This window comes from Gekko japonicus, unplaced genomic scaffold, assembly GCF_001447785.1.
Source record: "Gekko japonicus isolate JY-2015 unplaced genomic scaffold, Gekko_japonicus_V1.1 scaffold1906, whole genome shotgun sequence".
Taxonomy (NCBI): Eukaryota; Metazoa; Chordata; class Lepidosauria; order Squamata; family Gekkonidae; genus Gekko; species Gekko japonicus.
Window position 1 is genome coordinate 34,241 of NW_015171561.1, and position 13,989 is coordinate 48,229.

General features: G+C 43.0%; 1 protein-coding gene across 1 annotated transcript in view; it reads right to left on the reverse strand.

Annotated features, from left to right (window-relative positions):
- PDE9A (phosphodiesterase 9A) overlaps positions 1-13,989 on the reverse strand; it is a 98,960-nt gene that overhangs the window by 19,378 nt on the left and 65,593 nt on the right. Inside the window, exons 9-12 of the mRNA XM_015419739.1 lie at positions 10,189-10,263; positions 6,368-6,454; positions 5,323-5,427; positions 3,092-3,174 (exon numbers count right to left, since the gene is read on the reverse strand). Coding sequence (XP_015275225.1) covers positions 3,092-3,174; positions 5,323-5,427; positions 6,368-6,454; positions 10,189-10,263 — 350 coding nt within the window. The remainder of the gene's footprint in view (positions 1-3,091; positions 3,175-5,322; positions 5,428-6,367; positions 6,455-10,188; positions 10,264-13,989) is intronic.

Here is a 13,989-nt window from a genome sequence, read left to right on the forward strand (position 1 = left end):
TGAACTCAGTAATGGGAAGAGAACTTTGCAGTGAATGCAGTAAACAAAATTCTAGCTCTCTTTCTCCTTCTGTGTTTGCATATATGTTCCTTCTTGTGTGTACCTGCCCCTTTCCTGAGTCCTGGTCCCTGCCATTTACTTTTTATTGCTTCTAGTCCTAAGTCTTTATATTATTTACTGTAACATTTTACTGTGAATAATGTATAATATATACAAAAGGTAGAGATTTCCCTTGCTCGAAAGCTAGTTGAATCCGACTTTAGGGGGTGGTGCTCATCTCCGTTTCAAAGCCGAAGAGCCAGCGCTGTCTGATGACATTTCCATGTTCATGTGGCCGGCATGACTAAACACCAAGGTGCACGGAACACTGTTACCTTCCCACCGAAGTAGTACCGATTTATCTACTTGCAATTTCTTGCTTTCGAACGGCTAGGTTGGCAGGAGCTGGGGCCAGAGATGGGAGCTCAGTCCGTCACATGGCACTAGGGTCTCGAACTGCTGAACTACAGATCTTCATGTCTGCAGCTCAGCATCTTAACCTCTACGCCACCAAGAGATATAATTATAGTCAGGGCTGTAGTTAGCTATAATGGGTTTCTGTGACACAGAATATTTGAACATTCTTTCTGAAGTATTTTTTTAAAAACTCTGTTTTCAAAAGGCAGAAATTCAGACATAAGGAGCTTCAATGTTATTTATTCTAGACATCTGTGGTAAGAAGGATAGGAAGAAAGCCATAGATTTCAAACTCTGTGCCTCAGCTATGTTTGGCACAGACAATTTTAATTATATATTTGTTACATGGCCTGACCTGGATGGCCCAGGCTAGCTCTGTCTTCTCAGATCTCGGAAGCTAAGCAGGGTTGGCCCTGATTAGTACTTGGATGGGAGACCCCTGAGCAGGGGTTTTTTTGTAGAAAAAGCCCAGCAGGAACACATTAGCATTATAGGCCACACCCAGCAGCAGAAACTCATTAGCATATTAGGCCACACCCCTGACAGTGCAGCTAATTAGCATAATAGGCCACACCCCATGCCTTCCCTTGGCTTGCCCGGGCGCCCTGTGGCTGTGAGGAGCCCAGGCAAGCCGGCCCTTGGAGGGAAGGGGAGGCAGTTTAAACTGCCTTCCCTTGGCTTGGGTGTAGTGGGTGTGGCCAACTCTGAAGCCAGCCAGAACTCCGTTCCTGTGCGTTCCTGCCCAAAAATAGCCCTGCCCCTGAGTAAGTCCGGGGTTACTATGTAGAGGCAGGCAATGGCAAACCACTTCTATTTATTTCTTGCCTGGAAAACTGCACAGGGACACCTTAAGGTGGCTAAAATTTGATGGCACTCTTCACTACCACCATTTGTTACACATGTATTTGTTACACTCTTCCTTCAGTGAGCTCTATGGTGGCCCAGTCCACTTCCCTACCTCAGAGGTAAGGTTTTCCCATCTGTTCATCTTTCCCTTTTGTGACTGAACTGCCCTAGTGATCTGTTTTCTTCTTTCCTGAAGAATTCTGGCTGTCCCATCCTGTCACACAGTGTAATATTTTGGCTGTTTGCTCAGCCCAGGATCCTGAGGGAAGGAATGGGAGCCCCCTTTATCTTATATGATTTAAATGGAACTTAAGAAATTTTAATATTCCAAATCAACAACATATTTTATTCAACATAGAGAGGAAAGCTCAGGTGAAATCAAGGATAACATTTTTAAGGAAAGTCAATGTAGATAACGCTGAGGTAAAATCAGTACATGCACTAACTTTAGTTCTTATGTTTCTGGCTAATGAGAGTTTCTTAAACTATTCACAGTGACTTAAATCTTTATGTTGAGAGGCTTTTGTTTAGGTTGCCAGGTCCTCTTTGCTCCCTGGTAGCTCTCCAGGAGTGCAGGGGCGGGGCAACGTCGCTGTGCATGATGTCCCCAGCAGGATGACTCTATAGTTACCATAGAGTTTTGCCCCAAATACTAGAGCATTGCTGTGCAGCGTCCCTAACGTGATGATGTCACTTTCAAATGATGTCATCATGCTAGGGATGTTGTGCCCAGATGGTGGGCAGGCGGGGGCAGGGCTTCTCCTTGGCTAGCTGGCCAGCAGCGGATTGGAGCCTGCCAAATCGGGGGATCCCCCACTCGCAAAAATATATTTTATTACTCAGTTAAATTTCCAAAAATTCCCTATGTGTTCTACCAACAGGCTTCATCAGGGGAATCTGTCTTGCAGTCGTTCTTCAAAAGGACTTTTACTCTTTTTGAAGAACAGCTGTGAGATGAATGGATTCCCCTGATGAAACCTGTTGGCGAAACATCTAGGGAATTTTTGGAAATTTAACTGAATAATAAAATATATTTTTACCTGATTTTGCACCATCGGCCTTGACCTTAATTTTTTTATCACACGTATTAGAGACATTTTTCAAGATTATGTCAAGCATGTGTTCTCCTATAACATCTGTGCCACTGCTTTGCTACTATAAATGAGTTCTAATTGTATAAAGTGGAAGTTTCCATTTGTCAAGCATAGTTACTTCCTAGACAAAGTAATTGTGCACAAATTTCAGGTTAGCAAGTACACTACAGGCATAATACAGATACATGTGTTTATCTCTCAGAAAGTACACTCAGCAGGGAGCCACAATTGGCAGTAGCTTCCCACCATGCTTACACTCAGTAAAATAAACATGTATATCTGCTTCACATCTTATGGAGCACATGGGGCTAGCCATTCACTCTGTAATGTGGGCCTATGATTTTTAAATCTGGGAGACAATTTCCACTCAGGATTTAGAACAGCTGGTCCTAGAAGATCCTAGAGGACCAGCACTGCTAAATAGACAACCATCAGGTAACAGTTTCTTTGTGATAGTTTGGTCAAGCCTGTTATACACTGTGAGAAAAAGCCAGCTCTACGTACTAAATATCTTGGTATAAACTATGAAATAACCATCAAATTAATACTTAAGTGTTCTCAGTTAATTTCAGTTGGATTTAGTTGAATGTGTTTAAATATACACTCAGTGTCCTAGATTGCAGTTCATGTTTTGATCTGAATTTGTCCAAATATAGGCTGTATGACTAATTGTCCCTGCCCCAAAGGATACATACGTGTTGTTATATCCTGGGTGATCCAGATCATGACACACTGATGCTGTCATTAGCATTAAGATATCAGCTTGGGAAAGTTTTACCTAAGCAGGAGGAAAAGAAATGCATCCTTCCAATTTCCATATAGCTTTTGTAATAAAGCAAAAACACATTTAAACATTGAGAAAAATCATTTATAAGGTTTCACAATTTCTACATGTACTGTCGGTAAAGTTCAAAATGGGGAGGGGCGTTGGGTAGCAGTAACAAATCATTCAGGCATGTCTCTGATGTACAATTAACAGCACAATGGAAAAAAGAAGTTGGTTTTGCCTGATACTAGAGAAGCTTTATTTAAAGGCAAAGATATCTCAGGTTGCGAGCAGTCATTCCACAGTATGCGTGAACACATGAAGCTGCCTCATACTGAGTTAAAGCACTGGTCTCTCAAGGTTAGTGTTGTCTGCTTTGACTGCCAGAGGCTATCCCAGGTCTCAGTTAGAGGACTTCCAATTGATCCTTTTACCTGGAAATTCTGGGAACTCATCCTGGGACCTTCCATGGGCAAGGACCTACGGTTCTACCCAGGGGTCATTTCGTAGAAAAAGAGCTAGGGGACTCATTAGCATAACTCATTAGCATATGCCACACCCCCTGACATCACCGGAAGTGTGTCCTCCCCACAGCCGGCGGCGACCTCCAGCGGGCACCAGCAGGGAGCTCCAGGCCCCGCCCTCCCGCACCTCACCCGGGGGGATGGCGTCCCCCCGCGTCCCCCGGCTCTACCACTGAGCCATAGCCACAGTGCAACCATTAAGTTGCCCTGGAGGTCAGACCATTGGTCTACCAAGCTCTACTCTGACTGGCAGTGACTTTCCAGGGTCCCAGGTAGAGTCTTTTACATTACCTGCTGCTACCTCATCCTTTTAACTGGATATGCTGAGGATGAAACCTGGGACCTCCTGCATACAAAGCAGATGCTTTACCACTGGGTGCGATCACACACACAATTAGCTGCGCCATAGGCGAGAATGCCGGGTGGGAAGCGCCCCACACCCGTCGGTAACCCGTTTTGCTCTGCCACAGAAGTGGAGTAAAAAGACACCGGGGAAAGTCTGGTAGCAAATGGGTTGCTACGGGCCATGGATGGACTTTCCCCTGTGTGACCGCTCCAGCGCACTCTCATGGCATCAGGATGGTCTGGTCAGGCCATCCTGACTCCATGCTGTTGTTTCCCCCCTTCTCAGTATGTGCATCATCGGACACTCCATAGGGAGTGCTCAGTGCTGTGATGTGATTCATCGATTCCCCATTTAAGCGAATAGGAAATGGCAAAAAAAAACAACCCCAAAACCAGACTCACCCGCGGTTGTGTCTGATCACACAGTGGCGGGCTGCCCCTGCAGCTTCAAAGAACTGTGTGATTGCGCAACTGCGAGTCAAATTCCTCTGGAGGGAATAGCCTCCCCCCCCCCTGGTTTATTTCGCACATGTGACCGCACCCACTGAGCCACAGCCCCTCCCTACCATTTTTCTAGTAAATTGCTGTTGGTATGCAATGTTACTGTAAGGCACTCAGGTCAGGCTTTGTACCAGTTGGTTGGAAGCCAAGACATTTCTTCCCTCCTCAATATTTTGAGTCACCTGGCCATCAATAAGAAGTTAACAGGGGGAAACAAAATCATGCTGCGGTCCTGCTGTTTTTCATGACCTGTCAGTTGTGTATCTCTGGTTGACATGATCAGGAGTCCCTGAATTTGCCAGTATTGTTGACTCCCTTTTCATCTCAGTTCAACATCTGATTCACTCAGTGAATGTAAATTAATTACTTTAGTTCAGGACGGAGTACATACTCCCACCCAGCTTCATGGATAAAGGAAAATGATTGTACATTATGTCTTCCAACATTAAAGTTGCAAGCACAGCTGGGAAAAACAATTCTTGTGGGCAAGAGGACATAGATTTCATGAACTGTAGTATACTGGTAGGGCACATGCTTTGAATGCAGAAGGTCCCAGGTTTAATCCCTGACATCTCAGGTCCCAGGTGCTGAGGGAAGATCTTTCTCTGCCTGACACTCTAGAGAATCACTGCCAGCAGTCAGAGCAAGCAAAACTGAATTAGATGGACCATGGCCTGACTTGGTATGAAAGCAAATCCATGATGCTCATGATGCTTTATTAATATAAATGCATTTATCTAGTAAAACTAGTGGAAATGGTGAGTGCTAAAGTGGCCAGAGACGGACACACCTGGAGACTGCAGAGTGAGATCATGCTGTACATCATCTGGGTGACACAGAAGCAGTGTCGAAAATTATGGAATGGATTGTTTCTATAATTGTCATTAATGCACAGCTATAAAAAACAAAGAGAAAAAAACTGTTAAGGAAATAAGAACAGTACTAAATCCCAGCAATACAAATCTTTGGAGCCCATTGCTATGCTAGTGAGCTATATTTTTCCTGTAGGAAACGTTTTTTAAAAGGCAGAATCTTCCTTTAATGATTTGTTTCAAGTTGCCTTCTATTTCATAGTTCCTTTTACCTACAGTGACATCTCCCTTTGGGTATGGTCAGTTTGACCAGGGATGAGAAAGATGGAGCTGCTTTACAAAAGTTTGAAGAGGAATGGTTGAAGCAATGGACTGGTACTTCCACATTTTGCGCTTCTGGCTTTAGAAAGGAGAATTTGCACATCTTCAGAGACAGATGTGTAAGTTTCCCCTTTGCACAGTACCTGGGAGAGCAAAAAGTCTCCATTTTCCACTACACCTTTCAAAGTCATACAGTCAGTTAACAGCAAGAGAAGCTGAGGATATAGCACTTTGTCAGTACTTTGCTGAGTCTTTTTTCTGTTCCCCCACCCCCTTTTCAATATTTTAAAAATGCAGATAAACTCTGTTCTAAAGGGTATGATTTGGAGTTTCTGGAATATGTGAGATGTACTTTAAGACTTCATAGAAAAAGATATGTCCTTTTCTCAAAGGTTATTTAGTAGAATATTTAATAGAACCACCTTCGGGTCACACAGCAATTTGCAGTTCAGGATGCTGTTAATCTCTCTTATTATTTTGCTCCAGTTTTTTTGCACTAATGGGGATTGCTATCACATATGAAGAAAAGTCCCATCTCCCTGAGGTCGCCACAGCAAATTGGCACTGAGTGTCCAAGGCTGGGACACCTGCCCAGAGCCTCATTCTAGAGGCCATTGTATTTATTTCCACAACGGGAATTTTTCCTAGTTTTTAATATAATACAAATTTAGAAACCTATGCAAAATCCATTCGAAGTCTTACCAGCCACCGTTTCAGTATGATAGGGTTGATCTTAAAGTCTTTCACTAACCCTAAATCATAATACATATGTTCTAAACAGCTCAGCATCTGAAAAATAAACAAAAAATGTCAAGTTATTTTTATATGACCACCACTGTTCTATATTGAAAATACTTTGTACTTTGTGTATATTATGTCATACACTTGGGAAGGGAGATGTAGTTTCAAATCCATTCTTTTCTCTTTTGGGGGGTATTTGTGTGTGTGTGTGTGCCTGGAAGTCATGGCTGACTTCTGGTGACCCCTAGTGGGGCTTGGACATTTCAGAAAGGTAAGTTGCTATTGCCTGCCTCTGCGACCCAGCCAGCCTTGGTATTCCTTGAAGGTCTCCCATCCACATACAAGCTAGGGCTGGCCCTGATTAGCTTCTGAGATCTGATGAGATTGGGCTTGCCTGGGCTATCCAGGTCAGGGCCAAATCCATTCTTTTCCATGAAGGTTCCAGGGAAGCTTTGGCAAGTCAGGATGATTTGCAAATTAAGGGTGTGAATCCCCTGAAAAGAGCAAAACAAGACCTCAATGTGGCCATTTTGGGTGAGTAAAAGAGCATAGCTGCAATCCAAATCTGAATCAACTCCCCACATATTTGAGAAACGAGTTCCCAGTAGGGAACGTGCTGGTGCCATTTGACTGCCTGACAGCAAGTCAGGTTGGAGAATCCAGACCCAGCCTAGGAAAACACTGTAACATTGTGTCGTTTGTGTAGTTCACATTAAGAATGCAAAATCATTTTTCAGCCTCATTTCAACAGAAGTAGACTTGGTTTCTCAATTATTTAGGAAATCTTAAAACAGATAACTTTTTCTTCAATAATATAATGTTTAAGTAATGTTTATATTAAGATTTTGACTTTTGTACTTTACAAATAAGAACAAATAAAATAAAATACATTTTTTATTTTTCTCCCCAATGGGAGAAATTTTTTCTCTCCTCCATTTTATCCGCACAATAAATCTGTGAGCTAGGTTATGCTGCAAACCTGGCCCAAGGTCACCCAGCAAGCTTCCACGGCACCGGTGGGAATTCAAACCCAGATACTAGTCTGACATAGGGTTACCAAGTACCTACCTTTGATTCGACGGGGGACACAATGGTTCCCGGCTGGAATATCCCTCGGTGGAAGACATCCCCGCTGCACCATGCCGTCGCCCAGACGTGATGCCAGCACGCTAGGCACATAGCTGGGCGACGCTCTGGCAATGGAGCTAGAAACTCGACGGTACCATCAAGTTTCCAGCTCCATTGCCAGAGCGTCGCCCAGCTACATGCCCAGCGTGCTGCCGTCATGTCTGGGCAACGTCATGGTGTGGCGTGTTTGTTTTCCGTGCGGGAATGTTCCTGACAAGACGTATGTGTCCCCCGCCGATTTAAGGTAAGCCTAGTCTGACATGCTTAACCGCTACACCACACTGGCAAAAGCAAAATAAAACTGTTTTTACACAGGTGTGTTAAACCTGCTAATGGGTTGATCTGAAACCCCTGTGAATGCTTTAAATGCAGAAGAATGTCATAAAAACAAAGTAGTAGCAGAAGCTAATAGAAGTTATCAATAAATTCATTCTAAGCCCATTGAATGCATGGATGTCTTCCTGTAATTCTCCGTGGAGGAAGCAGAACTATCTACACTTAAATGCACAGGAAAAATATTATTTTAAGACAAGAAGAAGAAGAAGAAGAGATTGGATTTATACCCCGCCCTTCACTACCCAAAGGTGTCTCAGAGCGGCTTACAAACTCCTTTCCCTTCCCCTCCCCACAACAGACACCCTGTGAGGTGGGTGGGGCTGAGAGAACTCTGACACAAACTGCTCTTTTTCAAGGACAGCTGTCCCAGAGCTTGTGACTGACCCAAGGTCACATCAGCAGGTGCAAGTGGAGGAGTGGGGAATCAAACCCGGTTCTCCCAGATTAGAGTCCGCGTACTTAACCACTACACCAAACTGGCTCTACACCACACAGACATAAATTCTTTTTCAGAACTGTATTCTGAGCATTCACCAGTTTGGCTGCAAATCTTTCTTTGTGTGTCCTATCATAGGTTTACTTTTAAGTCACATTGCCAGGGAGGGGATGAAGGAAAGGATGAGGAATGAAACATGCTTGTTTGCCAGTCACCTTCAAGAAGGCCATTATGTTACCACTTGACATTGGAAGAATTCTAGAGAGCTGTGATTTATAATCTTATTCAATACACATGGGGGGGGGGCATGCCTCAGTGATAGAGTATCTGCTTGGGTCCTGGGTTCAGTCCCCAACATTTCCAGTGGAAAGGATCATGTAACAGCTGATGTGAAAGACTACTGTTTGAGGGTGAAACCCAAAAGAACTGCTGCCAGGCTGAGTACACAGTACTGACTTTGATGGACTAATAGTCGGATTGAGTATAAGGCAGCTTCATGGGCCCATATATCTCACAAACCTCAGCAAGTGCTAAGATAATTTAAGCAACTCCTACAAATATCAAACAAACAAGATGATGAACCTACCAGAGGATGTCACATGACACTGTTTATGCTGGTTTATGTGATTGCTTCTGAACATAAGGCTAAATATAGTGAGCTGCTAGCCAGTGGGTATCTAATTATGTGATTACTCTCAGTACCATGGGTAAGGCAATCTATAGAAACATGTTTCCATTACATCCAAAAATCCATTTGCAATTACCATCTGCCAACTATTTTGGGGAATGACCTAACAGAGAGCAGTCCATTTTTAAAAAACAGCTACTAAGAAACTGCATTCCTTAGAACTACAATGTCACCGCTCTGAGCCCGTTTGGGGAGGGTGTTATATAAATCTAATAAAATAAATAGATAAATAAAATAGGACAAATCTTTCATAGATCTCCATTAATCTAACAAGCTTTAAAAATGATATATTTGGCAAATTCCAGACTTCTGTGGCCTGCCTATATGCCAGTAGCCTGTAGAATAGATTGGGACCTGTTTGAAACACATTCACAAACACAATGAAGGAACTATGTCAATCTATCAGATCTCAAAATATTTTTCACATTCCTGATTTCCATGGGCTGTGTTAGTATACTAAGGACCAGCCAGTATGCTTTGTAGACTCGTTCCAATTTAGAAACACATGTGCAACATTTCCAAACTACATCAACACAACAGCTCTGTAAAATAAAATGTGATAAAACAGGGGGCATACTTGAGTATGTAGCCATTGTGTGCCTATACGATAAGGTTGCCTGAAATTAATTGTTTATGCAAATTACTAACAAGTGAAAGAAGAAACAAAAGCAGATGAATACGAAATAAAGCTCACCAATCCTCTGGAGAAAGGTGAAAAGCCATTCTGAAAACCAGCTATGCTTTAAAACTTCAAAGGAAATTGAATATTAAAGTAGAAAATGCCTCTGTTTGCTGCACTGTCATTTACTGCAGATTAAGAGGTAAAGGCCCTTGATTAGAAGAGGTAAAGGCTCCTACTACAGGCTCTTTGCATATCTATTATCTGAATGTCCCATTATTTACTTTGAACATGGAATTGCTTTTGAACATGGGCACAATAGGTGGCTATCTGCAAGGCACTGCATGATCCTTATCCTTATTCTGCAAGTTACATTCATTTACAGAAGTCTCACTAGCGTGGCTCTTCTCACAGACTCTCTTTCTTTGAAAAAGAGCTAACATTCATCTACAGCTTTTCAAACCAGTTGCCATGGCATCCACTTATGGGCACTCATTCTCAAATGTTCTGGGATAGGCCTACAGAATAACAGCCACAGTCGGTGTTAAGATTTTGCTTACACACCACACCATTACCTCATTGGGCTCCCATAGCCAGACATCAAAAGTTGGTTTCCTAAGAGCTTCAATTGTCTCCTGAGAAAGTATGTACTGTAGAGAAAGCAAATCATCATCATTAACTGCTGTTGTTAAGAACATGAGTTTTATCTTTGTCTTGAAGTCAGCCATTTGGGCAAATGCCACATTCAGCTCAAGTTCTTCTCTGTTTGAACTAAAACTCACCTGAAGGTTTAAAACAGGTACTTCTTTTAAATGCCAGGGATAACCCCTGGAAGTACTAAGGGTATCTTTGACATACAGAGCACATCTTCCTTGCCATCAAGTAACTACAATCACTTCTAAGAAACTGGAAATCCTCACCCTGACAACATCATGGGTTTGGGTGGGGAGACATCATTATAAAGTGAGGCCAGATGCAGACCTGGTACAATAAGCCAGGAATGCATTCTATCAGGCTCCCACAGGGGGTGATAGAGAACTTTCCACACTATCGTCAGAATGGACTAGAAGGTTGAATAAAAAGTTGATAAGGTCCAGGAGTGGACTGGAAAGTCAAAATGGCCCTGGAGCAAACTTAGCTGACTGATCCTGTGGTTCTACAAGCCAGTGCTGCAGGGGTCACTCACCTCAGCTCTACAAACAGTGGGTATTTGAAAAGTACTGGGTTCGCCACATGGAGGACTTGGACGATGACATGAGTTTGCACACGTTTATTGGGGGGGGGTCAGATCCTGGTGTGTTGGCATTCTGCCAGTGTGCTGATGTCCCTTCCAGAAAAAAGGTGATGTCTTTAGATGTTCTAGCACTTACAAAGATTTATGGTTTTTCCATAGAGTTTCTGTAAATGCTAGAGCATCTAAATACATTACTTCTTCTTCTTCTTCTTCTTCCTCCTTTTTCACCAGAAATGGTCAGCACACCAGACCAATGCCAGCACATTCTACATCCCTTCCATTTCTTCCCACTGGTACTTCGCATGCAGGTGGACAAAGAGCTGGGATGCTGGGAGGACTCCCACTCTAGTGAGAGGTCTAGCATCCCTAGACCTAAGATGCAATGCATTACTACCTGGTGACCATTTGGGCTATGTAACCGACTTATTTTTTGCTTTCAGTTTTAAAAATAACAACGATGATGATGATGCAGGCAAAATTCTGCCAAATACTTAGTAAGAAACAGCCTACTCCCACCTTCCAGCAGGCAATGGAAGAATAGCCTATTACGCACACAGGGCTCACTGCAGAGAAATTTGGGCTGTCAAGCCTTTAGCTTGACTTCAGATTCTATGCCTGCCATACACACCATTCTTTTTTCTCCAGTGTATTTATTCTGCAGGTACAACAAGGAAACACAGTGTTTCTCAATCGGGATGGGAATGTGACATGTGGGGGGTGGTGTCCAAAGGTTTTTTTCCAATTTACACAATTGCCCTATCACAGCTGCACAGTAGCGTCAAGTAAGCACTTTCCATTTAAATCTTTGTGGTTCAGTTCCTTGAATGAAGGGAACAGAGGAACCCCGGCAAAGGTTTTAAAAAATCCTGAAATTGACCAAACTATTTTTCAAACCGACTAGAGCAGCTGTGAAGCTCCCTTTTCTTATTGCCAAACTCTAGTGGATTCTCTGTTGTGTATTCTCTGTTATTGGCCACTGCGAAAAATGGAAAAGAGTAACCACCATCCAACACTCCTCCACAAGTGCAATTTTGAATTGTTTTTTAAAAGTATTTTCCTCATAGTTTTAATTTTTTTAATAAACAGTATGAGACTAGCAATAAAATATCAATTTTAATCCACCATATGCAAGAGAATGCACAGTAAGGCCAGATCTACATGAACTCAAGGGCAGGAGGATGGAGAAAAAGAAGGGGAAGGAGGGGAAATGATGGGGGGAGGAACGGAGAGAAAAACCCTCCAGCATGACATCCCAGCAGATTTCCAAAAAGCTCGAAGGCATTTCCCCATTTGCTAGATCTAAATTCTGTAAATCCAGTTTGCTGTGAGAACAAAAAGAGTGAGCTTGTGGCCAAAGCACTTGAGAGGCTTGCTGGGTATTTTGGGATACTTGGCTGGCTGGGTTAAAGCTTTTTTCCCATTTCTCCCACAGTCACCAGCTGAGCATTGATGGTGGCCATGGTGCTCGCTGCTAGGCTTGATGGGTGGCACACAACTCGATGCTGGTCTTTCCCTCCCCCCTTTCAGAGCTTGCAAAGAGGCTTCTCAGAGAGTGGCCAGAGAAGTAAATTTCCCCCTTGTCATTTATTTTCCCCCCAGCAATCCAAAATTAGCAATAGTCTCATATTGCTAGACTCATGCCACTTGTAAAAAAGTAATAAATGGAGCTTGCACAGATGCCCATGGGAAGGTGCAGAGTGGGTGGAATGACCTCAGTGTGGGCTGGGGAGTGATGTTCGAGGGGCAGCAGAGGAACGGGAGGGGGGAAAATCTGAGGGCATCTGTACCCCTTTGAATTACCTTTGGCTTGGAAGTGAAACAAGGGGAAAATCAGCACAAAACCACTCTCAGAAAACCTGGGGAAACAGCAACTGGAAAGCGAACTGAGTGCTGAAGGGGGAAAAATCAATGCAGAATGAAAAAGAAAACCCAACAGCGATGCATGGCAAAAGCAAGGGAAAACACTGGGGCATAATAGGCCAATGTCACTGGAATGGTTGACATGAATGGAATTCAATGATGTTCTTTCATATTTCCCACCTTGTATTTTCTGACTAATGAAGAATAGACACAATCAGGATGCACTGATTTCCTTTATAGCAAAGCTATTCTGTTCTTTTAAACATTTTTTCTGGATTCAACATAGAGTAACAGCTAGATCTGTCATGTCTTTAAAAAATAAGATCTCAAAAAATGTTTTTGACTGACATGCTGTTGATTTGCTGATATTCAGATAATCCATTTGCCTTTTTTACTTCACACCTTCCAGATCTGAGACCTGTTTTTGAAATTGTTGAAGAAGTGGGTGGGTTCTTGGCTCCTTGGAAAAATTGTATTAGAACAAATGGTCTTTTAAAATTAGCTTCCCATTACGCAGGCCAGTTTCAAACATTAATATTTGCCAGAGTTTCATATATTACTGCATGTTCACAGATAAACTGAAGTCTTTTTTGTATTTTAACTGTATTTTTTTTAAAAAGGGTAGAGTGAAAGCTCTCCAGCCATGGCTGTCTATAGGGCACAACAGCAGGGGCTGAACAGGGGCCATTCAGGCCTGCCTGGGGCAGTAGGGGTCTGTGGTTATATGGTGGATACAGAAAAGCTGCCTTGACCCAGCACTCAATTTCTTACCTGCTTTAATCTTCCTAGACATGGACATCTGGGTGCGTAGGAATGGTTCACCACCCCTGTGTTGTGCCATTTCCCCCCTCTACTCCAACCTCTATTTCTCTTTGCTGCCCCCCTTGATACTAGTGTCTGTGATAGTGTCCCCTGTCAAGCCTCTTCCTTCCTTTAGAATCTTTCAGTTATGCCCCTATTAAGTAATTGCTTTTAGGGGGAGTACTGGTTGCAGTGTTTGTGTTTTAAAACAGGAAGCTGGGGCTCTCTCTGGAACTCATAGCCCTGACCTGAAAGCACTTCCTCCAAACACATTGGGGCTTGGGGTGGTTATTCATTAGTGAGTAGAAAGCATGCCACACATGCTCAAAGGTAATACTCGCTTTCTAATAACTCACATGTTTCCAGGACCTGAGCTTTGGCACTGAAGACAAGTTTTTCCCCCCTGTGACACTAGTGGGCAGAAAGAAGGCCTCAGTATTACTACTTTATGCCTTTAAATTTTAGTTGAATCTAAATATAG